Source organism: Mercurialis annua, linkage group LG7, assembly GCF_937616625.2.
Source record: "Mercurialis annua linkage group LG7, ddMerAnnu1.2, whole genome shotgun sequence".
Taxonomy (NCBI): Eukaryota; Viridiplantae; Streptophyta; class Magnoliopsida; order Malpighiales; family Euphorbiaceae; genus Mercurialis; species Mercurialis annua.
Window position 1 is genome coordinate 4,201,769 of NC_065576.1, and position 27,053 is coordinate 4,228,821.

A 27,053-nucleotide genomic window follows, 5' to 3' on the forward strand; every position below is an offset into this window, starting at 1 on the left:
CTGAATTATTGTAATGTTACAGTGTTGTTGATTTTATGTTGACTTTATGTTGATATTATGTTGATATCTACTGATTCTTTTTATTTTAACATTGACAAATAAGATAATATTGTCTGTGAAATAAACTTTCGTTGGATGAAATGAAACTGTATCATAATCGTCTTTGTCGAAATTTAGTTAGGTATGAGAGGTGGAACGCAAAACAATTATACAAGCGATTTTGAAGAAACTGTGCAGCTGCAAAGAGAATTGAGAAAAATATATTTTAAAATAGATTTTTTTAATTTGTGAACTGTTGTGTTGGTGTATATTTAATATATTTTTATTTTTATATGTAAGAATAATTTTATTTTTTCATTTGAATTATTGTTGTTGTTTTTTCATATTGTTTTGATTACTTACTCTGCTAATATCTTTATCTGATTCATTTATTTTAAACATTTTGTACATTTGTTGTTCTTTAGTAGAATTACTACTATCATATTAACAAGTTATCAACATAATGTCAACATGATATCAACAATTAATGCTAATTTAGTCAAGATGTTTGTAAAATAAGAACATCGATTGATTTAAGCCAAAAACAATCAACATATTATCAAAAACATGTCAATAACTCATCAATACAGTAATTTAAGACTAACTTTATTTTTCTTTTAATGATTGAAAAATCAACATGTTATCAACAGTATATCAACAACATGTCAACATAAAATTGAAAATCAAAAAAAGTTAAAATACTTATCAACATAATGTCAACAATAAATCAACAAAGAATCAACAATTAATGCTAATTTAGTCAAGATGTTTGTAAAATTAGAACATTGATTGATTTAAGTCAAAAACAATCAACATATTATCAAAAACATATCAATAGCTCATTAATACATCAATTTAAGACTAAGTTTATTTTTCTTTCAATGATTGAAAAATCAACATATTATCAACAGTATATCAACAACATGTCAACATAAAATTAAAAATAAAAAAAAGTTGAAATACATATGAACATAATGTCAACAATAAATCAACAACGAATCAACATAAGGAATAAAATAAAACATAATTTTTTGAAAAATTGTGACAATCGATAAAATATCAACAAGAAGTCAACAACATGTCAACATGATAATGCTAACATATCCTTATTTAATCTCATTTAGATTTTGTTTTTTTTAGTTATTTCACGCACAAAATTATCTAATTTGCTAATGTTTTTTTAGAATAAATTTTTTCAATGTTAAAATTAAGGAAATACCAACACAAAATCAACATAAAATTAACAATACTGTAATATTATAATATTTCAGCAATCAACCATCATCAATAAATCGAACTGCAGAATAAAAAACACAGAAATACAACCAAACACAAAAAATGCAGAAATAACAAAAATTTATTCCATATAACCATAAATTTATATTACATAACATGAAATTAGTATAATATTCTTAAAATATAATCTCTATACATGTTTAATGGTGAAAAACAGTAAAAAAATTGTAGATCTGAAAATAAAAAAGAAGAAGAAGAAGAAGAAGAAAAATTAATAAATTATAGATCTGAAATCAAATAGATGACGACGATGAGCCGAGGAGATGATGGCGTTGACGAAGATGACAACGGAGACGGTGATGAGAACGATGACGGAGGAGCGGAGAAACAGAGGACGGCTCAGCGGAAGACGGCGAACGGTAAAAAAGAGAGAGGAAGAACTGAGAGGAAGAGAGAATTGAATGATGAGGAGAGAGAAAATAAATGAAATTATGATTTGTATGCTGTTAGGGTTTGATATATAGAGTCCGTATAAAAGTTATAATTCAGTCCGCACATGGTAGTTTAAAAAACTCAAACCTACACCCGTATAAAAGTTATAAAGTGGGCAAAGTAGGTTGTTTGTGTAAAAAGCCCCAATATTTTGTGATGTAGGCCTCAAAATCAGGTCCAAGAAGATCATGAGCCTGTCCACAACTTTTTTAGTTAAACGAAACAAAGTGATAAACACCGTACTGTGGAGGAGTTTCTACACCAAAATTCAGACCACTACAGATTAAGTTTAACATTTGTTTAATGAGAGACATGATCTGATTTAAGATTGTTTTAATCACAAGGAAGAGACAATGGATGGTGTAAAGATTGTTTGAATTATCTCTCGGAAAAGAAAAAAAGATTGGTATATACCTGGATTCTACGAAAAGATAATTGAACAAATTGATCGACACGTAGTTGCATAATTTAAAAACCATGAAAGGAATTGCAGAAAATTTATTTGGATGACAGATCTTATTTATCCAACATGAATAGATTGTCTGCATATTCATTCAAATGATTGATTGAACTTATAAATGCAGTTATTCATACTATTATTCGGAATGATCAGAACATTATAAAATGCATTTCTATCTTAATTAAAGGGTCCATGTATTTTATCAAATTTATGGGCTTGATTTTAGAATATTGATAGTTTTCTTTGCAGTGAATTAGTAGGATAGAAGAACTGCTTCAAGATTGAACTTTTTCAATCTTTCATGTCATATTCCAGATTCACTAGTCTGCTCCTTTTGTATGATCTAATTGGTATGCAAGGTTCTCACCGGTCTTAGATCACATAAAATCTCATGTTCTTCATTGGCTAATAATAAATTTTTGATGGGTGATAATGTAGTGTTTGATCAGTTTATACACCTGGTTTTCTCAAGACTAGTTACATCTTCTTCACATATTTTTATATGTGCTTGAAATTTTACGCGCTAAATTATATCATAAAAATAAACTCATAACTCGCAGAATGCAAATTAAGAGAAATATTAACAGATTTGAGTATAATCATTTGACTTTTGTATATATGTTTATGTACAATTTGTTGTAAGATTGTATGCTACAAAATTGTGGTAGAAGCAATCTCCTAATGATTTAGACTATTGAGAAGAGAGACTCTGATTTTGACCAATCTTCTATACACACACTCTAAATCCTCCTCTGCTTCTTTAAGGCTCATCTCCAATGCCTCTAATTCTTTCAATATAGTTAGATTGCTGGACTTCAAGATGAGTAATTCAGCATCGATCTTCTCCATTTCATTGGTTTCAACTTCCTCTTCGCGTAGCGCAGTCTTTGGTTGCAGAATTTTTGAGAAAATGGAGAGCTTTGATTTCGCCTTTGGTTGAGAAATGAAAGATAAGATGGATTCAAACATTGAAACACTAATTTCCTTTACACCTTTTAGCAAGACTGTAATATCTGCTGAATCCGAGTTACTCTTGGAATTGTTGTCTTGTTTCTTGAAATTTCTGAGATATTTGCAGATCAATTTATTCAAAGTTTTCCTTGATGCCATGTATGCCTCAACTCCGTTTCTACTTCTTCGGAGAGATAATTCAAGTCCCTGAAGACATTCTCTCATCTGTGAGAAAAAGTCTCTTGTGTTGCTGCACATATCCAACAAACACAATGATCCATTCAAGGCCTCTTCAACAGAGTTCTCATGGGAAAGAGATTGTTGGGTGAGTGATAGTTGAAGAAAATCATCAACACACTCATACAACTCCTTTAGGCCACTCAATTTTTGGCCTAATGATAAGGATGACTGTGATGTGTTTAGCTTGGAAAGTTGCTCCTCTAAACTTAGAGTTAGAGGATGAGATCTAGATGGCAGACTGATCGATCGAATATGAAATGAAGCCATTTGTATAGTTTTGTTTTTGCAATAGAAAGCTATGAGATTTGAATGCAGAAGTGAGTTTGCTGTTAAAACCAACTCATGGTACCTCTCTTATATATGGAAACAAAATAGAGCAAAAACAATCAATCATTTGTTTTTATTGAGCTGTAATGTTTCTAGTTGTTTGACAGATCCACCAATTTCTCATCATTGTCATGTAGCTATCCCATTTCAGAAATTAAGAATGGATTATAATCTTGTGAAATTTGATATGTCCACCAAATTGCACATGCTTTAAATTAGAATCTGTGCATTTGTATGGTGAGCAATAGTGAGATGTACATCTGACAGAATTGCTTCCTACTTTGTTTGCATGATTAATACAAAAGATCAGTAAATGATATCTAAAATAATCAAAAATATACATCCACGAGCGAAATGCTTCATTGTTTGTCTGGCAGACATAGTTGCATATTTTCTATTGTATTAGAGTCAATGCTTGTCCATTTATCATGCAAATGAATTGTTAGGGAGCAAATATATATCATAAACATTAAGTTATTAATGAATTCCCTTAATAAAATGATTATACTAACAAAAACGCTTAAAATGTGAACTTGAAATATAAAGAGAAAATAAGAAAGTTCATTCTAATGCTATTTTTGACAATATCATCTGCTAAGTGATACAAAACCAGATAATGAATAATATCAAGGGAGAACATCAAAACAAGACAAGTTTCATTAAGTTTGCATGTATTCCGGTTATGAAAAGTTTGAGAAATTCGATATTAAACTGATGGAGGAGAAGAATGTTATGAAACTATTGTCACAAATTAATGCAATTTACTAGTATGTTTGAAGTGGTCAACAGTTCCCGTTTTACTAGCAATAAGTTAGCAGATATCTTGTTCTTGATTTATGGAAATAAAGTAGGAGCATTATCTTCTTTTTAGTTGAATTAGTTGAGATATTTTAGGAAGTCTTTTATTATAAATTGAAGTGTAATTCATTGCTAAAATGCATCAGAAGCATTTCATTTCTTTGTACTGTTATTCTTGTTGATTGAATAATATTCATCTTTTTCTTATTATCTTTACATGGTATCAAAGCTTGGTTGCCTTCAAGCTGTTTGATAATATTACTCAATCACAATGAATGGTGGAAATGCTCTATCAAATAATGCTGTAGAAAAGCTTGTCGGTAATAATTATAATTACTGGAGGTTGTGCATGGAATCTTTTCTACAGGGGCAGGACTTGTGGGATCTTATCGCTGGCGATGAAACAACAATTCCAGCAGATAATTCCCAGAATGTTGAGTTGCGGAGAAAATGGAAGATCAAGTGTGGGAAGGCTATGTTTGCTTTGCATACGTCAATTAGCAAAGAATACATTGATCATGTTCGTGATTCAAAGACGCCAAAGCAATTATGGGAGACACTTGAGCAGTTATTTACGAAGAAAAATACAGCTCGACTGCAACGTCTTGAAAATGAATTAGCGGCAGCAACTCAAGGTAATCTTTCAATTGAAGAATATTTCTTGAAAGTTAAACATCTGTGTATTGAAATTTCAGAGTTGGATGTGGACGAGCCGGTGAGTGAGGCACGGTTGCGTCGTTACCTTATTCGTGGTCTGCGGAGCGAATTTATGCCCTTTATATCCTCCATTCAAGGATGGGCAACTCAACCTTCAATCGTTGAGTTAGAAAATTTACTTTCAAACCAGGAAGCTTTGGCGAAACAGATGATGGGAAGCTATAAGCTTCATGCTCAATCGGAGGAAGTTCTTTTCCTTAAAACTCAAAAGAAAAAGAATTTTTCTTCAAAATCTTATGCAGGTGATCGAAATCTGCCCAAAAGTGAGGAGCAGCCAAAAAGAACTTCAAGTGCTTGTTATAGGTGCGGCAAGCTGGGACATCTCAAACGAGATTGTCGGGTGAAAGTGATGTGTGATCGATGTGGAAGATCAGGCCATATCAAGTCAAATTGTCGTGTCAAAATGCAGGAGGCTGAAACAAATTTTGCACATGAAAGCAGGGAATCTCCACAACCGAATTGGGAAAATTGCTTATCTGTTCAAGTAGTTGATCAACCGATTAATGTGACTTCTGTTGTGCACCAGACCGACGCACTTACAGATGCCAACGCTTTCATCGACTTCAACAAAGAGTGGATTGTTGATTCTGGCTGTTCTCATCATGCAACGGGAAATGCAGCTATATTATCTGATGTGCGTCCGCACTTCGGAAAGAAGATCATTATGACAGCTGATAATTCATTACACCCTGTGATGAAAGAAGGTCATTTTAAAGACGGTGACTTAAATGATGGAGGTATCTTCCTAAATGATGTTTATCATGTGCCGGGCCTTAAAAAGAATCTTGCTTCAGTCTCTCAAATAGCAAATTCTGGGAGGTATGTTCTTTTTGGTCCAAATGATGTTCAAGTTCTTTCCAATGTGAAACATATTGATGCTAATGTTTTGTTTACTGGAAAAAGAAAAGAATCATTATATGTATTATCTGCAAGTGATGCGTATGTTAATAGCACAGGCCAGGTTATAAGTTCAGCGCTTTGGCATGCTCGCTTGGGTCATGTTGGTTATCAACTACTGCAGAAAATCTCTGCAAAGCAACTTCTTGATGGCATTCCTGTTTTTAAAGATACTCATCATGATGAAGTTTGTTCAGGCTGTCTTTATGGAAAATCTCACCGTCTTCCTTTTCCAAATTCAGAGAATAAAGCGTCAGCTGTTTTACAACTGGTTCATGCCGATCTTTTAGGGCCAACAAGAACACCCAGCTTTACTGGCTTTCGTTATGTGATGATAATTGTGGACGATTTCTCCCGTTTCACTTGGATTTATTTTCTGGAACATAAGAGTGAAGCTTTCTCCAAATTTGTTCAGTTCAAGTTTGATGCGGAGAAAGAATTTGGGCTGCCAGTTAAGTGCTTACGCACCGATAATGGAGGTGAATTTTTGTCAAATGATTTTCGAGACTACTGTAGGGAACATGGGATTCAGCGCCAATTGACTTGCCCAGACACTCCGCAGCAAAATGGGGTTGCTGAACGCAAGTTAGCTCATCTCACCTCCATGTGCTTGTGTTGGTTACACGCAAAGAATCTTTCAAGAGAACTATGGGCTGCTGCTTTTCAAACTGCCTGCCATGTCATAAATCGGCTGCCTCCATGGCCCGGAAAGGAACCATCTCCTTTTGAGTTGTTGTACCGTCGAAAACCCAATGTGAGTTATTTAAGAGTTTTTGGATCTGTTTGTTATGTTCATATATTAAAACATAACCGTACTAAACTTGATCCGAAGGCTAGACGCTGTATTTTTGTTGGTTATGATACTCACAGAAAGGGATGGAAATGTATGGATCCAGAAACCAAGCAGGTTATTGTCTCTCGAGACGTGGTGTTTGACGAGGTGTCATTTCAAAAGGCTGATGGCAAAAATGAAAATGGCACTACTGAAGTTGCTCTTTTTCCTGATGATTATACATCCAGAAATGAGGGGAGTGATATATCATCACCAGAGGAAAATATACAGCAAGATGAAGCCACACGAAGATCAACAAGGCAAAGAAAGCAACCTAATTATCTTGCTGATTATGAAGTAAATCAGTTTTCTGTTTTGTCTTGTTTCTTTACAGGAGATTCTCTTGAAAATGAGCCAAAATTCTACAATGACGCTCAGGGGATTCCTGAATGGGAAGAAGCAATGCGAGAAGAAATTTCAGCCTTAGACAAAAATTGCACGTGGGAGCTTGTACCAAAACCAAAAGATGCTGATGTGGTTTCTTGTAAATGGGTGTACAAACTGAAGAAAAAGGCTGATGGTCAGATTGATAGATTCAAAGCTCGCCTTGTAGCTCGTGGATTTTCTCAGAAATATGGTCAAGATTATGAAGAGACGTTCAGCCCTGTCGCTAGAATGGTCACGGTTCGAACTCTCATTTCTCTAGCAGCAAATCAAGGCTGGAAGTTGTGGCAGCTAGATGTTAAAAATGCTTTTCTTTATGGAGAGCTGGACCGTGATATATTCATGGAACAACCTCATGGTTTCATTTCGAAGGAGTTTCCAGATCATGTGTGCCGACTTAAGAAGGCGTTGTACGGCCTCAAGCAAGCTCCACGAGCTTGGTTTGGTAAGATTGCTCAATATCTTCATTTTTGTGGTTTCAAGTCATCAAATGCTGATCCAAGTTTGTTCATTAAGAAAACACCCACTATTTGCACTATGCTTCTGTTGTATGTGGATGATATGATAATAACAGGAGACAACAGTGCTGAAATCAACACTCTTCAAGATGCTCTCTCTGTTCGTTTTGAAATGAAAAGCTTGGGTGAAGCAAGCTGTTTTCTGGGTCTAGAGATTGAAAAATCTGATGGTTATTTTCTCTCTCAAAAGGGATATGGAGCTAGTTTATTACGTCGTTTTCATATGGGAGAGTCAAAAGCAACAACTACTCCTATGGAGTTTGGCCTCAAGCTGGCTAAAACTGAAGGAAAACCTTTGAAAGATGCAACTATTTTCCGACAAATTGTTGGTAGTTTATTTTATTTAACTATCACAAGACCTGACATTGCATATTCTGTCGGCGTCATTTCTCAGTTTATGGATCAGCCATGTGAAAGTCATCTCAGTGCAGCAAAGAGGGTTCTTCGTTATGTTAAAGGCACTTTAAATTACGGATTAATGTACAAGAAGTCTAAATTGTTTTCTTTGAGAGGTTTTGTGGATGCAGATTGGGCTGGTGACGTAAATGATAGGCGCTCCACAACTGGTTTTTGCTTCACTACAGGTTCTGCTGCGATTTCGTGGTGTAGTAAAAAGCAAACCACTGTAGCTCTTTCAAGTTGTGAAGCTGAATACATGGCTGCTACTATGGCTACTCAAGAATGCTTGTGGCTCAAAAGACTCATTCAAGAAATGGTGTCTATCGTCAACCATCCGATTCCTATTTATTGTGACAACTGGAGTGCCATAAAGCTTGCTGAAAATCCGGTGTTTCACGCACGCACAAAACACATTGAAACTCACTTTCATTTTGTTCGAGAAAAGGTGCTAACAAGAGACATTGAGCTGCAGAAAATTCACACTGATGAACAAGTTGCTGATGTATTTACCAAAGCTATTGTCAAAGCCAAGTTTGAAGTATTTCGTGAAACTCTTGGTGTCATTGATAGTAAACTTGCATTAAGAGGGAGTGTCACAAATTAATGCAATTTACTAGTATGTTTGAAGTGGTCAACAGTTCCCGTTTTACTAGCAATAAGTTAGCAGATATCTTGTTCTTGATTTATGGAAATAAAGTAGGAGCATTATCTTCTTTTTAGTTGAATTAGTTGAGATATTTTAGGAAGTCTTTTATTATAAATTGAAGTGTAATTCATTGCTAAAATGCATCAGAAGCATTTCATTTCTTTGTACTGTTATTCTTGTTGATTGAATAATATTCATCTTTTTCTTATTATCTTTACAACTATTATATTACAAGTTCCAATGTTAGATAGTGTATGTTAATAGCAGTCTGTTTGACAAAATGAAGGGTAAGCTGAGTTGGTAATTAAGTAGGCTCTAGGCTCAAGAGAATGGTAACATGGAGTTATGTTTTGGGAATCAAAAAGGGCCAAATGGGTGCATAATATAGATTTTAATATAGGGCCCTCACACATACTACTTTATAGTATATCAATATAAATTAGCAAAAAATATGGATAAGCTAAGGATAAGGTATCAACTTACAATACAACCCTCAAACCACAAGTTTGTAAGCGATAGAAGCTACAAAATCTTATTTCATAACTTATTCAAACTTGTCAAATTTATAGAGTAAATTTCCGATAGCTACTAGAAAACAGCAAATTACCGAGACGGATTTCGACTTTTTAGCAACGAAAAACTCATTTAGCGACAGATTTCAGCCTTTTAGGTACTCAAACTGTGTGGCAAGAGAGAAAATGGCAAGCACCAGATTGATTTCTAAAACTACAGTAAAAGCACAGAGCCACACCAGCCCATCTCAGAAAATTCCTTTAACTCCATGGGATCTCCGGTTCCTTCTGACTGGTCCCATTCAAAAAGGTCTCTTTTTCCGCAAACCCAAGAATTCAGATAATCCTTCAGTACTCATCCAAACCCTAAAATCCTCCCTTTCTCGCACGTTAGATATCTTCTATCCTTTTGCTGGCCGCTTGGCGACCGTTCAAAATGGTGACATGACCTCCTTCTTCATCAACTGTAACAATGCCGGTGGTGCTCTGTTTGTTCATGCTGTTGCTGACGGTGTAACTCTTGATAGCATCATCAACGCCGTTTACATTCCGAGTATAGTCGGCTCGTATTTCGCCTTAAACGGCGTGAACAATCACCAGGACGTTTCGAAGCCGTTGCTTGCGGTACAAGTTACTGAGCTCGAAGATGGTCTTTTCATTGGTTGCACTTTGAACCATGTGGTTGCTGATGGTACATCATTATGGCATTTTCTCAATTCCTGGTCGGAACTCAACCGTGAAGGTTCGGTTAACGTTTCGAAGCCACCGATTCTTGATCGTTGGTTTCTTGATGATGCTCCTGTTGAAATCCGAACACTAACCGATAAAGAAATGTATCCTGATAAGTTCATTCTACCGCCTTGGAAAGAAAAATTCTTCCATTTTACCAAGGAGATAATCGGTGAGCTGCAAGCTAAGGCGAATGCTGAACTTGGCAGCAACGAAATATCATCTTTACAGGCCCTACTGGCTCATCTGTGGAGATCCATTGTTCGCTGTCGAAATTCTGAACCTCATCAGGAAACTTGTTACGGAATACTAATAGGCGCAAGACCGAGGATTTTACATCCAGTGCCAATATCGTCAGAATATTTAGGAAACGCGATTCAAGCTGCAGCTGTAAGTTCGAAATCAAAAGAGCTAGTCGAGAATGGAATCGGCTATGCAGCTTGGAAACTGAACAGGTTGATCGCTGAGCATACCAAAGAAAAGCTGACGAAGTTTTTAAGGGATTGGATGGAGAATCCGAAGCTGTTAAGTTTGAATAATATGATGATGAATACATTGATGACGAGTAGCTCGCCAAGATTTAATGTGTATGGCAATGATTTTGGATGGGGAAAACCAATTGGAGTAAGGAGTGGAGAAGGAAACAAACGTGAAGGGAAAATTACAGTTTATCCTGGAATTGAATTCGGAAGTATTGACATTGAGGTTTGTCTTTCGCCAGAGATATTGCTGGCTATGGAAAATGATTCGGAATTCATGAGAACTGCAGCCTCACCATCAGTGTAAGGCTTTTGATCAATGTCCTTCAACTCTGATCTTCACCTAATTTATTAATAACTAAATTATATATAACTATATGTGTTATGTTATTGTATTCTGGAACTTAGCAACCTTTTGATTTTGTGTAGGATCAGTGCGTGACGAAACCTTGTCTCCTGGAGGAGAAAAAGCGAAAGAACTATCAATTCGATGCCATGTTCAGGGTTTTGAGATATAATTTAAAGAGGCTGCATTTCTCGAAGCAGTGCAAACAAACGATTGGCAAATACTAGTAACAACATGACGCTTTTTGTTCTTCCTCCAAAAAAATTCTCTACTGCTTTTGGTACTTATGATGGCAAGATGAGTGAGCATTTTCTACTGCACGATCTATAATTGCATCATTTACCTCAATTTTTTATTATCTTAATTAGTTCAAGACTGAAATTATCAATCTTTCATGTCATTTTTCAGATTCATTATGCAGTGTTTGATCAGTTCATACACCTGGTTTTCTTAAGCCTAATTACATCTTCTTTGTATATTTTAACTTTTGCATGAAATCATTTGCACTTAAGTATGTCATAATAATAAATTCATAGAGCACAATATGCAAAATGAGAGAAATCTGAGTATATTCATTTGGTATTGTATATATATTTGTTTATGTACAGTTTGTTGTAAGACTATATGCTACAAAATTTTGGTAGAAGCAATCTCCTAATGATTTAGACTATTGAGAACAGAGACTCTGATTTTCACCAATCTTCTATACACACAATCTAACTCTTCCTCTGCTTCTTTAAGGCTCATCTACAATGCCTCCAATTCTTTCAGAATTGTTTTACTCTGATTGCTGTCACTGCTAGACTTGAAGATGAGCAGCTCAGCATCAATTTTTTCCACCTCATTGGCTACGAGTTCCCCTTGGCATGATGCGTTCTTCGGTTGCAAAAGTTTTGAGAAAATAGAGAGCTTTGATTTTGACTTTGGCTGAGAAATGAAGGATAAAATGGATTCAAACATCGAAACACTAATTTCCTCTACACCTTTTAGCAACACTACAATCTCTGAGTTACTTTTGCTGTTCTTGTCTTGTTTCTTGAAATTTCTGAGATATTTGCAGATCAATTTATTCAGTGTTTTTCTTGATGTCATGTATGCCTCAACTCCGTTTCTACTTCTTCGGAGAGATAATTCAAGTCCTTGAAGACACTCCCTCATCTGTGAGAAAAAATCTCTGGTGTTGCTGCACATATCCAACAAACTCAAGGATCCATTCAATGCCTCTTCTACAGAGTTCTCATGGGAAAGAGATTGTTGGGTGAGTGATAGTTGAAGAAAATCATCAACACAGTCATACAACTCTTTTAGGCCAGATAGTTTTTGGCCTATAGATAAGGATGATTGTGATGTGTTAAGCTTGTAAAGTTGCTCCTCTAGACTTACAGTCAGAGGATGAGATGTAGAGGGCAAACTGATTGATCGAATATGAAATGAAGCCATTTGTTTTTTCTTGTTTTTGCAAAAAGAAAGTTATAAAAGATTTGAATTACAAATGATGATGTTGTTGAAACCATCTCATTGTACCTCTCTTATATATGGAAAGAAAATTGAGCAACAAGAATCAATTATTTTCTTCTATTAGCTGTTATGTTCCTAATTTTACGACAGATCCACCTATTTTTATCATCATTATCATGTTGCTATCCAATTTAAGAGATTAACAATTGATTATAATATTCTGAAATTTGATATGGCCAACAAATTGCACATGCGTTGAATTACAAATCTGCGCATCTGTTAATAAAAATATGGTGAGCAACAGTGAGATGTACACCTGACAGAGTTGTTTCCTACTTTGTTTGCATGGTTAATACAAAAGATCAATAAATGATATCAAAAATAATAAAATATATGCATCCATGAGCAGATTTGCGGTAGAGTAGGTTGATGATAACAATGAGGGAGTTCATTATTTATCTGGCAAACATGGTTGCATATTTTCTATTGTAATGGAGTCAATGCTTGTCCAAGTGCATGAAACCATCATGCAAATTAAATAGGGAATAAATATATATCATAAACATTAAATTATTAAAGAATCACCTTAATAAAATGATTTTATTAACAAAAACACTTAAAATATAGACCTTGTCATTCTAATTCTAATTTTGACAAGGTCATCTGCTAAGCGATTCAAAACCAGATAATGAATCATTTGAAGGAAGAACATCAAAGAATGACAAAACAAGACAAATGTAAATTTTGAATCCAAAGAGAATGAAAATGTAAACATTTCACTGACTGGTTAATGGGACTTTGAAAAATTAGATTGCTTGGAGAGAAAGATATCCAGAGCAAGCTGTTTCTGAAAATGTAATGAATGAATCTCTTCACTTGAAATTCTAGAGTAAGCTGTTTTTGAGAAAGCAAGCTCTTAGATATGCTAATGCATCAGAATTGGATTGGATGTTAGAATATTGATAATTTTGTTTGCAGTGAATTAGTTGACCAGCGTTGCTTCAAGATTGAAGTATTTCAATCTTTGATGTCATATTTCATATTCTCTAGCCTGCTCCTTTTAAATAATTTATTTTATATGCAATGTTTTCTCAGGCTTTAAATTATCAGATCAAATATCATGTTTCTAATAAGAAATTACATATTTCTGATGGGTGATAATGATGGATTAATAAGATTTAGTGTAGAGTTATATTATTGGTAATATACCAGCATGTAGTGTTTGATCATTTCATCCACCTGGTTTTCTTTAGAATAATTACATCTTCGTCATATTGTTTAAGTTTTTCCCGAAATCTTTTGCAATAAAAATAAATTGATAGGACACAGAATGTAAAATGAGAGAAATCTAAGTATTTTCATTTGTTTTTGTATATATATGTTTACGTACAATTTGGTGTAAGATCTATGCTACAAAATTTTGATAGAAGCAATCTCCTAATGATTTACACTATTGAGAATTGAGACTCTGATTTTGACCAATCTTCTGTAAACACACTCTAACTCCTCCTCTGCTTCTTTAAGGCTCATCTCCAATGTCTCCAATTCTTTCAATATATTTGTCGTTTGATTGCTGGACTTGACGATAAGTAATTCAGCATCAATCTTCTCCATTTCATTGGTTTCAGCATCCTTTTCGCATGATGCACTCTTTGATTGCATAAATTTTGAGAAAATGGAGAGCTTTGATTTTGACTTTGGTAGAGAAATGAAAGATAAGATGGATTCAAACATTGACGCGCTAACTTCCTCAACACCTTTGAGCAAGACTACAATATCTGTCAAATCTGAGTTGTTTTTGCTGTTCTTGTCTCGTTTCTTCAAATTTCTGAGATATTTGGAGATCAACTTATTCAATGTTTTCCTTGATGCCATGTATGCCTCAACTCCGTTTCTACTTCTTCGGAGAGATAATTCAAGTTCCCGGAGACATTCCCTCATCTGTGAGAAAAAATCTCTGGTGTTGCTGCACATATCCAACAAACTTAAAGATCCATTCAGTACCACTTCTACAGAGTTCTCATGGGAAAGAGATTGTTGGGTGAGTGATAGTCGAAGAAAATCATCAACACACTCATACAACTCTTTTAGGCCACTCAACTTTTGGCCTAATGATAAGGATGAATGCGATGTGTTTAGCTTGTAAATCTGCTCCTCTAAACTTACAGTTATTGGATGAGATCTAGACGGCAGACTGATTGAACGAATATGAAAAGAAGCCATTTGTTTTTTCTTGTTTTTGCAAAAAGAAAGCTATGAAAGATTTGAATGCACAAGTAGTGATGTTGAAACCATCCCATTGCAGCTCTCTTATATATGGAAAGAAAATTAAGCAAAAATTATTAATCATTTTCTTCTATTTAGCTGTCATGTTTCTAGTTTTATGACAGATCCACTAATCTCTCATCATTGTCATGTTGCTATCCCATTTCAGAAATTAACAATGGATTATAATATAGAGAAATTTGATACCTTGCTTCCACTGAACCGGTCAGGCAGAGAGATCTCCAACAAATTGCACATGCTTTGAATTAGAATTTGCACATCTGTTAGATAGAAGTTTGGTGAGCAATAGGGAGATGTATATCTGACAAAGTTGCTTCCTACTTGGTTTGCATGATTAATACAAAAGATCAATAAATGATATCTAAAATAATCATCCACGAGCGGAATGATAATACAGTAGCTGGATGATAACTATGAGCTGGTTCATTATTTGTCTGCCAGACATATAGCTGCATATATTCTATTCTATTGCAGTTGATGCATGTTCATCTATCTTGCAAATGAAGCAGGGAACAAATATATCAGATAAATTAAAATATTTTTCTCACCTAATGTGTCGTCTTAACAAATGATGAAAAATTAATCGTGCATAATGAGTCGGATGCAACAATACTCTAATCACCAAAAGACAAAGATGAGAAATTGACGGAACTGTTGCAGAACATAGAACATGACAGCTAATGTAGATCAAGAAAGATGTTATTCTTTATGTTGTATTGTTCTTCTATATATAATAAGTGGAAATGAAGGGCTTGAATAGGAAACATTACCATTTGTAAATTCGAGCTCTTGCGCAAGGCTTTTCTGCAAAGGAAAAAAATGGCAGCTGGTCATCTTCGTTCAATCCGTTTACCATCTAGATCACATCCTCTAGTTTCAAGTATTGAAGAGCAAATAAACAAGTTAAAGAAGTGTCATCGATAGGTTCTAAGTTGAGTGGGCTAAAGCATTATATGAGGGCATTGATGATATGCTTCAACTGCTCAAGAGACTCTCACCCGCCAAAGCTTGGAGGAGGCATTGGACGGATCGGTCAGGCTATTGGATATGTGTGGCAATACAAGAGATTTTTCGTGCAAATGAAAGAATTGGTTCAGAAACTTGAATTATCTCTTCGAAGAAGACAAGGTGGAGACTTAAGTGAAGTTGAAGTATACATGGCATCAAGAAAGAAGCAAGTATCTAAGAAATTTAAAACAAGAAATGAAATGCAGAGCAGATTCAGATGTAACAAACATGTTAAAAGATGCAGAGTAAATTAGCCTTACATTCATTGAATTCAGCTTATTGTTCATCTCTCAGCCAAAGGTAACGTTAGGCTGGTCTATTCTCTCAAACAAATTGCAAGCCAAGCGCGTATCCTGTGAAGGAAAAGTTGAGACCAATGAGGCAAGGAAGATCGATGCTGATTTGCTTGCCCTGAAATCAAGCAAAGACATTGAATTAGCAAAAACGCAAAATGTTTTGAGAGGATTAGAAGCATTGGAGTCAAGCCTGCAAGAAGCAGAGGAAGAGTTAGAGTTCGTTTATAGACAATTAGTGAAAAGCAGAGTTTCCCTTCTCAATATTCTAAAACACTAGTGAAGTTACACTTCCACTGCAATTTCGTATTAGAAGATTTTGTTCAAAACTGTAAAGATGCTAGACACACATACATGTACAAACAAAGTTAATACTGAAACACCGGGAAAAAAACACAAAATTTGAGGAAAATCCTATTCTTCTAAGTAAACGAGCCATTTATTACCGTAAAAAACATATGATATTACAAAACTCAAGAAAGTAGCTAAATTCACTACAAAGTTTAAACAAAATTACAATGCTAAAGCTATCAGGGTTCAAACAAACAGTACAAGTGATGATATCAGGTCTGCTGCAAAAGAAAGCAGCATGTTTGTTGTATCTTTCATCCTCGTCCTCACGTAGTTGCTCGCTGCTCCACAATACGAACTGCTAAGATCAAAAATCAACATGGTCGTTGATATCTATCGTTGATTGGAAAACATTCTCCTTAGGCAATGCAACAGCTAAGACCCAAAATCAAGCTCAGTGTGTATTTATATCCTTGAGCTAAAACTCCATGGAACGAACAGTAGCATTCTTTACAAATCATGATTTATCTTCCATATATAAGTGACATCCCACTGATGCTCTTCTAGCTTCCTCGGGTTAACTTTCATTACATCGTAAAAATCTTAGATTATAGACCACATCATTCAAATTCTTCTGTGGACAGAGATAATCATCATCCAGAGCTATGCACAAATCACTTGTGTTCATGATTACAGTTTATATACCTGTTCGTGTAAGTTTGGACCAAAAGATGAATTATGAATATCCCTGAGCTGCATTATCCTCTACAGTGACACTTTCCTTTATCTCATGTATCATCTTCAACACTTGCCACATTGCCGGCCTCTGCTCTGGTGAGGTTAAGCTACAGACACTGGCAACTTCAGTAAGCATTCCTAGCTGGTTATCTTCGGCACCATCACCTTCCCTCACTTGTCTGACCCAGTCCAACATATCAGCAGGTGCAAGAAATGGATGATGTGATGGATGTTTACCAGTCAAGAGCTCAAGTAATAAGACGCCAAATGCATACACATCAGATTTGGCAGTGCTGCGACGGCTGGATTTACGGGTCTCAGGTGCTTTACATGCAGTAGAATCGGGATCTTCAATAGCAGAAGTGTCAGCAAGGATGGCAAGGCAATAGTCTGTGATGCAGGCCTCAAAATCAGGTCCAAGAAGGACATTAGATGATTTCAGGTTTCCATGAACTAGCTTTGATGATTGGTGGATGTAAGCAAGACCCTGGGCCACATCTTCAGCTATCTTTAAGCATGAGGTCCAGTGAAGAGGTTTTGCTCTTGTAGATCGTGAGCCTGTCCACAATTTTTGTCAGTTAAGAGCAACAACAAGGATTAACACGCTGAAAGCAGTTACCAGAAATGGGAAGAATGAAAATTCATTTGTTCAATCCAAAAAAAAAGGTATTTTTCAATTAAATTGCCCCAATATTGTAGAGATAGAATTATAAACAATGACCACAAAAAACCCCATTTTACATGGCGCTCTACTCAGTAAACTTTTACCAGATAGGCACCAATATAGGAGCATAATAGTGCACAATTCCATTAGTACCATGCAAATATGTAGATACAAATAACACGGGGGTGTTCAAATATGGGTTATGAACTTTGGGTGAGATTTTGAGTGCAATATTGACAATTTGAACTTTTTTTGAATATTGGCCACTAAATAATGGACTTAAAATTTTGTAACCAACATTAACCAAATTAGAGCACCCCTAAATAACAGCATAATTAGATACAGATCTTCAAGAAATCAATAAAGGAGGACAAACTTTGTTGCAAATACAATTAGTTCCTTAATTTATCAGAATAATCCAATATGTGAATAAATGAATTAGCTTTAAAAAATCGCCACTAGGAATGTTAGCCCATCCAAGTGAAAGGACATTATTTTGCATCATAGTTCCAACTGCAGGAACCAGATGTCAGCTACTTGATCAAAAAATGTGACATAGCTGCATGAACATGGGTATCAATTATGCTCTTTGCAGGCAAGACAAACTTGGTAGTATTCTCAGTATGTTCTAAATTGCCTAGTACCAGAGCTCCTAGATGGGAAAGTTTAATCTACATGTCCATGCATTTCCTGGTAGTATTCCCACTATGTTCTAAATCGCCTAGTGGTAGATCTCCTAGATGGGGAACTTTTATCTTCATGTCCATGCATTCCCTGATGGGGAGCATTATTAGCTGAAATTGAGTACCAACCACATAAATTTCTTAGATTAGAGACGTTTAACTAGTTGTCTTGGAGTGGAGCAGCTTATATTTTACTATAAGTTATAACAACCAAAAATACAGCAACTGAAAAAGTTAATTGGCATCATAACAGAAAAATAAGGCAATTTACTACACTACTCTGTCTCGTTATCTGTGTAGAAGCATGAATTTGGATTTCCTTACAAGAAAATATAATCAGGACAAAAATGATACCAGTTTTATCTATGGCCTATATGATCAACACATCTCAAAAAAACAGAATAAAAGTCAAAAACCTTCCTGTATTTCATTTAAGTAACTGTTTCTTATGGAAAGTAAAGCCGTGATTGTCGGCAAGTTAAAAAAGAAGCAGAATTAAAGTCTAGAATCTAAAGTCTAAAGTCTAAAAAGCTGAAACAGTATTGTAGTACTAAACGCCATAAATTATGACTTGCCCTTTACTTTAAAGTGTCGTATGAATCCTCACATTTTCACCAGACATGAAAATAACATGTGACTCACTAAGCATCGTTAAACATAACAAAATTATTGTTGGAGCCTCACCTTTGAATTTTGAAGTCCAATAGGCATTTGAGCATTTGGTTGATTAGAGATAATAGAATTATTATGAACAAAAGATCAACCCGGCCCTCAAACTTGTATCTAGAAATTAAATAAGTATATTTTAACTTGTTTGGGTCAATTAGATCCTCAAATTTGTATTTTTTTATCAAATAGATCACTTCAGTCAATTATGTACCTAAATTTATATCTAGGGTCAAATACATCCGTATTTTTAGATTACTTGACCTAAATTAAGAGAATTTGGGGACTCAATTGACTTACAAAATTAAAAATAACTTAAAATAACTTATTGGACTCCGAAAACACAAATTCAGACATTTAATTGGCCTAAAAATTTAAAACGTAATTATTTGATCTCGAGACATAAGTTTAAAGGTTAGGTTGACCCTTTATTCGAATCTTTATGGAGTTTCAACTAAAAGCTTTAACTTTTAGGCAAATAATTGGGCTAACAACGTATTAAATGCATTAAATGATAAAATTCCAATCAACTCTTAAACCTATTAGCACAAATCAACATCAAGATTGCAGACACATACCGTGAACAAGATTGTAGAGACTGCCATTAGGTTGATAATCAAATATCACAAGCCTCTCCCCTTTAGCTTGAAAATAAGCCATAAGAGGAACCAAATTAGGATGCTTAAGCTCCCCAATGGCTCCCATATGAACATCGAACGCATAGCCACTCGTAATAGCGGTTTTAGTAGCATCAAGCCTTTTCACAGTAACTATCAACTGATTATCAAGCACAGCTTTATACGTAGTTCCAATCGTACCCCTCCCAAGCAACTCCGCCGACGCTCTCATTAACTGCTCTAACGTGTACATTTCTCGCTTCTCCGTCGCACAAAATATTAACGCTCCGCTCTTCGCCACTCTTTTCGGTAGCATTTCTGCACCATCTGGTTCTTCATTTTGGCTAATTTGTTGAGGCTGTTTTGAATCATTTGAATCTATTTGTGTTTGTTTTTTCTGTTTTCTAAGAAGAATACAAAGTAAGCATAAAAGAAATAAAACTAACAGAGCAGCGCCGATGATAAACCCTAGAATAACGGTAGCTTTTCTCCTGTGCTTCACCGGAGAAGACGACGGTGGAGATAAGATTACAATTCCGGTAGCGCTTTGACTTAACGGAGAGGCTGCTGACGTGGCGTTTGAAGAATCAAAAAACGGAGAGCGAAGCTTGTTACATGCTTTGTTAATAATCTCACCGCAGAGGTCAGGGTTTAAGGAAAACGACGACGTGTGGAACTTAGAGAGAGTAGGCGTTAACGGAATAGGTCCGGTTAAATTATTACCGGAGACATTGAAGAAAACTAACAGCGACTGGTTTAACGGCGGGAGAGTATCATTAAACTGATTAAATTGTAGCTGTAAGGAGCTGAGCCGGTCGAGAGAAGACAACCGAACCGGAATCGAACCGGTGAAGTTATTGAAAGAAAGATCAAGAACATTGAGTCTATGGAGTAACAAAATAGAAGGAGGGAACGAGCCGGAGAACGAGTTCCGGCCTAGAAACAGCGATTTTAAGTTATAAAGAGAGGAAAGATCGGGAACCGGACCGGTGAGCGAGTTGTTATGGAGGGAAAGGACTCGAAGCTGGCCGAGTCGGGAGAGAGTGTAGGGAGGGAAAGTGCCACGTAATGAGTAACTTTGAAGCTGGACGCGAACGACTCGGCCTTGCGCGCATTTGATACCTTGCCATTGACAGTAGTCGTAAGGCTCGTTGAGGTTGAAGAGAAGCTTGTTGTTCAAGTCGGCTTTTGATTTGAACGAGAGGAGCGCGACGGCGTCGGAGGGGAGGAGGTAGGTTGTTTGTGAGAGAGCCGCCGTAGTAGTGGAGGCGGCGATGGAGAAGATGAGGAGGAGGAGGAGAAGGGAAGCGTTTGGCATAGTGAGTTTGTAAGTTAGTGAGCTGGTGAGTTAGTGAGTGAGCGAGCTAATTGTGAGGAAGAGAGTTGTGTTTCTCTTGTTTTTGTGGTTTTGGGAAGCAGCTGTAATTTGTAGTGGAGGAATCAGGAAGTCACGTGGGGGCTGAGGCGCGTGACTGTTGTGTTTTGTTGTTGTACGGGACTCGAGACGGAGACATTGGTGATTCTGTTGAGTTAAGAGCAGTGCTATGCGACAATGAGTCCGGCTAAATGAGTTAAATATGGGGAATTCACGTTCACTTTTTAAGTTTCAGAACCGTGACTCATTATAATGGAGACTGGTTATCAAATTCATAGCTCACATTCAAATCTATTAGTAATTCATGGGACCAAATTTAGTCACATTAAAATCTATTAATTCGTGGGACCAAATTTAGTGGTACATTATTTTTTAATAAAGATGGATATCATTCATCAATAAAAAGTACTACTACAAAAGTCTCAACTCTAACTACAACTACGTAATTCGGGTTAGATATTACAACAAATTAGGGCTATTTAATAAGATAATTTGTTACTCAAAGTAAAATTTACATGTCTAAAAAGAAAAATTACAATAAGAAAATCATAGGTCTATAACAGCACTCCTAATATTTAATGTAAACGCAGTGATGGTCCCATGTTTTGAAGCCATATATGTGGTGCTTATTGGTAAATGGTGACCGCTACTGCTGACGTCAAATTTAACACACCATGATTATTGGTTACCGAATGGGGACGTGATCCCGTGACAGCAACAGTTTAAATTGTTATTTATAGGACGAATGCATATGCGCCACCGCACCACTCAATCCCAGCCTAGCACGCACCCACTTCTTTTCCTCCTGCACTGCATAATTCCAATCACATACCCTCTGTTTTCTTTTCTTTACAGGCAAAAAGTAAAAAAACCATTGTATTTTTTCATTTGGTACAATTAGCACCCTATAAAAAGAAAAGAACACCTAAATCCATGTACTCATTTTTGTGGTACAAGTAAACCCAAACGTTAATTGATCTTTAACTCCTTTATAATTTAAGATAAAATAGTAGTACAAAAAAAAACTCATACAAATTTACAAGAATAAATAACACCCTTTATGATGAACTATCACACATTATATTTAGATTTTAGCCAAATATGTTCCGCCCTAATAAATGTATAAACTGCCATAATTTTAATATATATTAAAATTATACAAAACAATTGCCATATATAAATTTAACACTTTTGTGTTTTCATTAGAACATTCTTAGTATAAATTTAAGGATTTATAGTAACGACTTGTCATGTACATTTAATATTATATGACATTTTTATTAAAATAATTTTTAATATATATTTTAAAGAATATCCAAAATTAATAATACACACATATATGTATAGGCCTATTCATAAAAAATAGGCCAAATGTTATAAAAAGGCCAAACTTTTCACAAAAGTCCTGACCTTTCAATTTTGTCGATTTTGACCAAAAACTGATTATTTGGTTTCACGAAAGTCCTGACCTTTCAATTTTGTCAATTTTGGCCAAAAATGGATTATTTGGTTTCACAAAAGTCCTGAACTTTCAATATTTGGCATGCCACATAAGCGTCACATAGGCGCCACATAGGCAAATTGAAATCAAATTGAGAGTTGGCCACAACTGAAACCAAATAATTTGTTTTTGGCCAAAATCGACAAAATTAAAAGGTCAGGACATTTGTGAAACTTTTATGAAAAGTTTGGCCTTTTAAGACATTTGGACTAAAAAATATCAAATATGTATTTTATTAGTTATTGTCAAAACTTTTCAAGTCATCAAAAGTAGCCATTTTTAACATATAACATTTTTTTAAAGCTATTTTTGAATCGAACGGATTTTTTTATTATCATATCGTCTACGTCACTGCCAAATGCCAACTCAACGAATAGCTGACATGAGAACATTCTAATCCAATCAAACCACATGATAGTACAATCAAAATAAACTCAGTATTTAAACTAAATTATTAACTAATTAGTTATATTATTTATAAAATTCGTATATGTTAAAATAAATGAATAATTTAATTTAAATTTATAAATTTTATGGACTTGATTAATGAAAATTCGTTTATCTAAAGGGTGTGGTGCCTTAGTTGTTATAGAAACAGAGAATTATTAGATTGCCTGCAGCTTTAAGTGTACGTGAAGGCTACATTTAATTGATCATAAATATGTAAACTCCAATCACTGCTTTTTAATCTCCTAATCATGTGCTTATTACTCATTTTTACCTAATTCAATTACTACTGATGTCATCCATCTTTAATGTTGAGATGTTTCTAATTTAAGTCTCAAGGATATAATTATAAATAAGATTAGTAAGAAAGTAAAGAAATTACCCATGTCTAATTTTATTTCTATAGGTTTAACTTAATTAACCATCAGCCAGTTTGGTTTTATATTTTTAATATATTGGTTAATTTACTTTTAGTTAATTTGGATAATTTGATTTTTGGGTAAAGAGATAAATTAATTCGATCATGATTCTTGAGTTATTTAGTTCCGTTTCGGTCGAACCGGCCGAATGTTCACTCCCAGCTAGATACTAGTTTAAAGTTATAAATGTTGGAACAATTTATATTCCAGCATAAGAACTTACACATTCAATTAATTCATAAAAAAATAGTGGAGTTAGCTATTTAATTGTATATCCTATTAAGTGATCAAATAGAAAAAAAATTGAAGTTATGAGGCATTATTATATAATATGGTTTATTATTATATATAGACTTAATTGCACAATTATAAATACATGTTTTGGTTTCAAATTTACAAAACTTAAACTTCTTCAATTTTATTCCATCAAATGAATAACAAATAAACTTCAAGTGTTGATTGAATTCGAAGAATCATTTTATATTTTCATAACCAATCAATAAACAATAGAGAAGAGTACTCTTCCACTAATTTATCTTTTTTATGAATTGAACTGATATGATTATGATTTTGAAGTCTCTTGTGAAATTTATATATGATGTTTTTAAGTGACTCCAACATTAAATTGAAGGGTTCAAGAGATTATAATTTTTGAGTGTCTATATTTACAAGATTAAATGATTTGCTCCCATTTTCATAAAAGCATTTTGAATAATAATTCATAAGACTTATAAGTTTGTCTCGATTTTGGAACTTGGTGGGCTAGCACTAAGCTAAGCCATGACCCATGAGTCATAACCACTAGTTAAGTTTATTGGGTGCTAGTTGATTCAAGATAGAATTATGTTACCTTTACAGAAAAGCAGATCCCATCTGCCCCCATCTTTCTAAATATAAAGGCAAAACATACATTTCAGTCCTTATATTTGTCCATTTTTATTTTTTAATATTAAATTCCTCCATTGTTATTTCTTAGATTCCTATACTTTAATTTTATAGCAGTAAAGATTCAAATTCCTCTAAATTTGACACAAAAGATCAATTAAAACAGTCTTATGACTTTAAAAAACACACCATAAATTTTTGTCTCATTCTACTCCACAGAGGAGGTGTCAAAAAATGATTGGAGCATAACATACAAATTGAAGCTAATGTGAAATATTATTGGACAATTTAAAGTTCAAGGAGTAAAATCAGCCAAAATGTCAAGTCCATGTGTTTTTTTTTCTAGGCCATAAACTGGGTCTTAAATGATTTTTTATGACAAGTTCAGACATGAACCTTTGTTGAATTTTATGAACAATAAATTTTTTCACCAAATAAATAAAGTGTGTGTACTTCACTTGTTATCAGTGCTAGTAGATAAAAAAAAATTATTTAAATTGGAGTAATTCCTATACTTTTATTTGTACTGACATTAGATTTTAAATTATTTTGTTCGATTTAAATTGGCACTGTTAATGTTTATGGTAGTGGTGGGATTCAATATCTATAATAATAAAAATATAATATTCAGATGTTGATAAATAAATAAAAAATAAAAATTTAATGCTACAAACTAAAGTGCAGTGAGCTAAATATGTGTTATGCCAAATATAAAATCCAATTTAATAACATGTTCTATTCATTCATATCACAATCCTTTTTGTTCATTCAATTCATTTGATGTACGATCAACAAAAGTTTATAAATAAGATGAATAATTGAACTTTACTACTTTAATGTCATATCAGTTAGGTTTTTTAGGCAAAATTATGTGACGTTGAATGAGCCAACCAGAACCCTAAACTTAAAACTTTTCTTCCTTCGGTCCCAATTTTAAGCAAAGAAAATCTTTCCCTAAGTCTCAATTTAAAACCCTAATTTATCTTTCTCCAATGAGCGGGCGTGGCGAGGTAGAGGCGGTGGCAGAGATAGAGGCGGTGGCAGAGGGCACCGACGGAGTACTATATCTTCCTCCAATAGAGTTGCTGCAGCTTTAAGGCCTATAAATCCAAGGCGTCATGCCTATGAGCCCATTGCTGTATACGATGACACCACGACTTCAAGCCCAGCGTTACACTCGGCTGCTGCAGATGATGCGGCTCGTCAGTTGGGTAAACTTAGCATTCCCTCAACTTGCAGACCATCATCACCGATTTTAGATAAAATCGTTGTTATTGTGTTTTGTTGGTACGCAGATTTTCATACTACCATTTACGTTTTAGATTTGAATGTAAATGCTGATATCAAAGATAACAAAACACCACTCCCTTCCTTAGAAGCAGTGAGATATCTTGACGATGAATGGCCTTTAGCCATGGCGTTTGTTGTTAAAGATGATTCTGTGTACATGTTTGGTGGTGCGTATCTTGCTGAAAACGGCTGGGAATCCGATTTCTTTATATATAAATTTTCTAGCAGTACCATCGATTCTTCACCTGCTCAAATTAGAAAAAAGGAATGTAAAAAAGGTACTATGCTTTCTTCGAAGATAGCGCCTAGGGCTGTTTTAGTTGGTAATAGGATATGTGTGTTTTCCGGTGTTTCAGAGGCTTCACCTTTACCCAATCTGGAAATTTATGACATTTTAACTGCTTCATCGTTTTCAATTCCTGGACCGTTTAATTTATCATCATCACATAGCTGCCATATTTATAGCTGTTACATTAAAGATAATAATGTAGTCTATTTCACAACTAGTTACGGAATGTTTTCCATAGACTTTAGTCTTGATCCATCCGACATGAAATGGAAACCGGATTGTATACATGTCCCGCCACCGCCTTCTAGGATGCTAGCTCCCATCATCGATGATTATCTTTTTTGTCCTCATGTCGGGTATGATCTCAATGCTTCTGATAATCCAACTAAGCCGAAATTTCAGTTTGGGACTACGAACGATTGGAGGAGTAATCTGGTTCGGGCATTTTCTAAAGGGTAGGCAGTATTTATGGGACAAGGGATGCTTGCAGAGCTCCAATTCTGCATTGTAAGGGCTGGATCGAAATATTTTAAAACAATTAATCAACTTTCACATCTTATGGTAGACATTTTTCACTGTTTTAGATCCAAATCAAGAGAGGTCAAAATAGTCAACAAGAAAAAGTTTATCTTTGCCTTGACAGATAACCGGTATGAAGATATTAACAGCATTTTGGCTTTTCTTCTTAAAGTGAAGAAGTGAAGACAGTCCAGTTTTAAGTTATGTTTTGTGATGTAAATAAATCTCTCCAGTTATAAAGTCTTAATTGGCTCATTTTGTCACATTTTCAAACTATTTATATAATCAATATTATCTCTGTTCTTTTGAAAAAAAAAAGAGCCAACCATCAATGAAAAAGAGCCCAACACAATAGATTCTTTTTTTAAGGAAAATTACAGAGTTTATTAAATTTTTATATTGTTGTTATTATTATTCCAAAAAAGTGTCATTTTGTGCTATTTTTTTAGGATTATTTAAAATATGTTTACATCTATATTTATTAGCTCTTTGATAGACGGACTGTATTAACAATGTACCAAACATTTAACTTTTAATTTTTTTCATATACAATATCGTCTTCTTTATTAATCTATATTATATCGGTCTTATATGTTGATACATATCAACAAGATCAACTAGT

The 27,053-nt window shown here is 34.6% G+C and overlaps 5 protein-coding genes across 8 annotated transcripts; 1 reads left to right on the forward strand and 4 right to left on the reverse strand.

Annotated features, from left to right (window-relative positions):
- Positions 1-2,905: 2,905 nt before the first annotated feature.
- Positions 2,906-3,685, reverse strand: LOC126656660 (uncharacterized). Its single transcript, XM_050351271.1, has one exon. The coding sequence runs from the start codon at positions 3,683-3,685 to the stop codon at positions 2,906-2,908; it is 780 nt and encodes a 259-aa protein (XP_050207228.1).
- A 5,726-nt stretch (positions 3,686-9,411) lies between these two features.
- Positions 9,412-12,453, forward strand: LOC126656572 (uncharacterized acetyltransferase At3g50280-like). Of its 2 annotated transcripts, XM_050351167.2 has the most exons (2): positions 9,413-10,959; positions 11,086-12,453. In XM_050351167.2, the coding sequence occupies exons 1-2, from the start codon at positions 9,635-9,637 to the stop codon at positions 11,096-11,098; spliced, it is 1,338 nt and encodes a 445-aa protein (XP_050207124.1). In that variant the 5' UTR covers positions 9,413-9,634; the 3' UTR covers positions 11,099-12,453. The 2 variants fall into 2 exon arrangements, with proteins under 2 accessions (XP_050207125.1, XP_050207124.1); XM_050351168.2 differs by lacking the exon at positions 11,086-12,453 and having other exon boundaries at positions 9,412-10,963.
- LOC126656661 (uncharacterized) lies at positions 11,750-12,442 on the reverse strand. The gene has a single exon (XM_050351272.1). It carries the CDS (start codon positions 12,440-12,442, stop codon positions 11,750-11,752), a length of 693 nt encoding a protein of 230 aa, XP_050207229.1.
- Positions 12,454-13,247: 794 nt separating the features above from the next.
- LOC126656662 (uncharacterized) lies at positions 13,248-14,683 on the reverse strand. Its single transcript, XM_050351273.1, has 3 exons — positions 13,959-14,683; positions 13,851-13,870; positions 13,248-13,354 (listed from the first exon to the last, which is right to left on the reverse strand). Exons 1-3 carry the CDS (start codon positions 14,681-14,683, stop codon positions 13,248-13,250), a joined length of 852 nt encoding a protein of 283 aa, XP_050207230.1.
- LOC126655330 (probable inactive receptor kinase At5g67200) lies at positions 13,799-21,202 on the reverse strand. 3 transcript variants are annotated; one of them, XM_050349460.2, is made up of 5 exons: positions 19,668-21,202; positions 16,015-17,634; positions 15,517-15,616; positions 14,933-15,006; positions 13,799-14,426 (listed from the first exon to the last, which is right to left on the reverse strand). In XM_050349460.2, the coding sequence occupies exons 1-2, from the start codon at positions 21,022-21,024 to the stop codon at positions 17,075-17,077; spliced, it is 1,917 nt and encodes a 638-aa protein (XP_050205417.1). In that variant the 5' UTR covers positions 21,025-21,202; the 3' UTR covers positions 13,799-14,426; positions 14,933-15,006; positions 15,517-15,616; positions 16,015-17,074. The 3 variants fall into 3 exon arrangements, with proteins under 3 accessions (XP_050205417.1, XP_050205416.1, XP_050205414.1); XM_050349459.2 differs by having other exon boundaries at positions 13,799-15,006; positions 15,517-15,550; XM_050349457.2 differs by having other exon boundaries at positions 13,799-15,006.
- Positions 21,203-27,053: the final 5,851 nt, after the last annotated feature.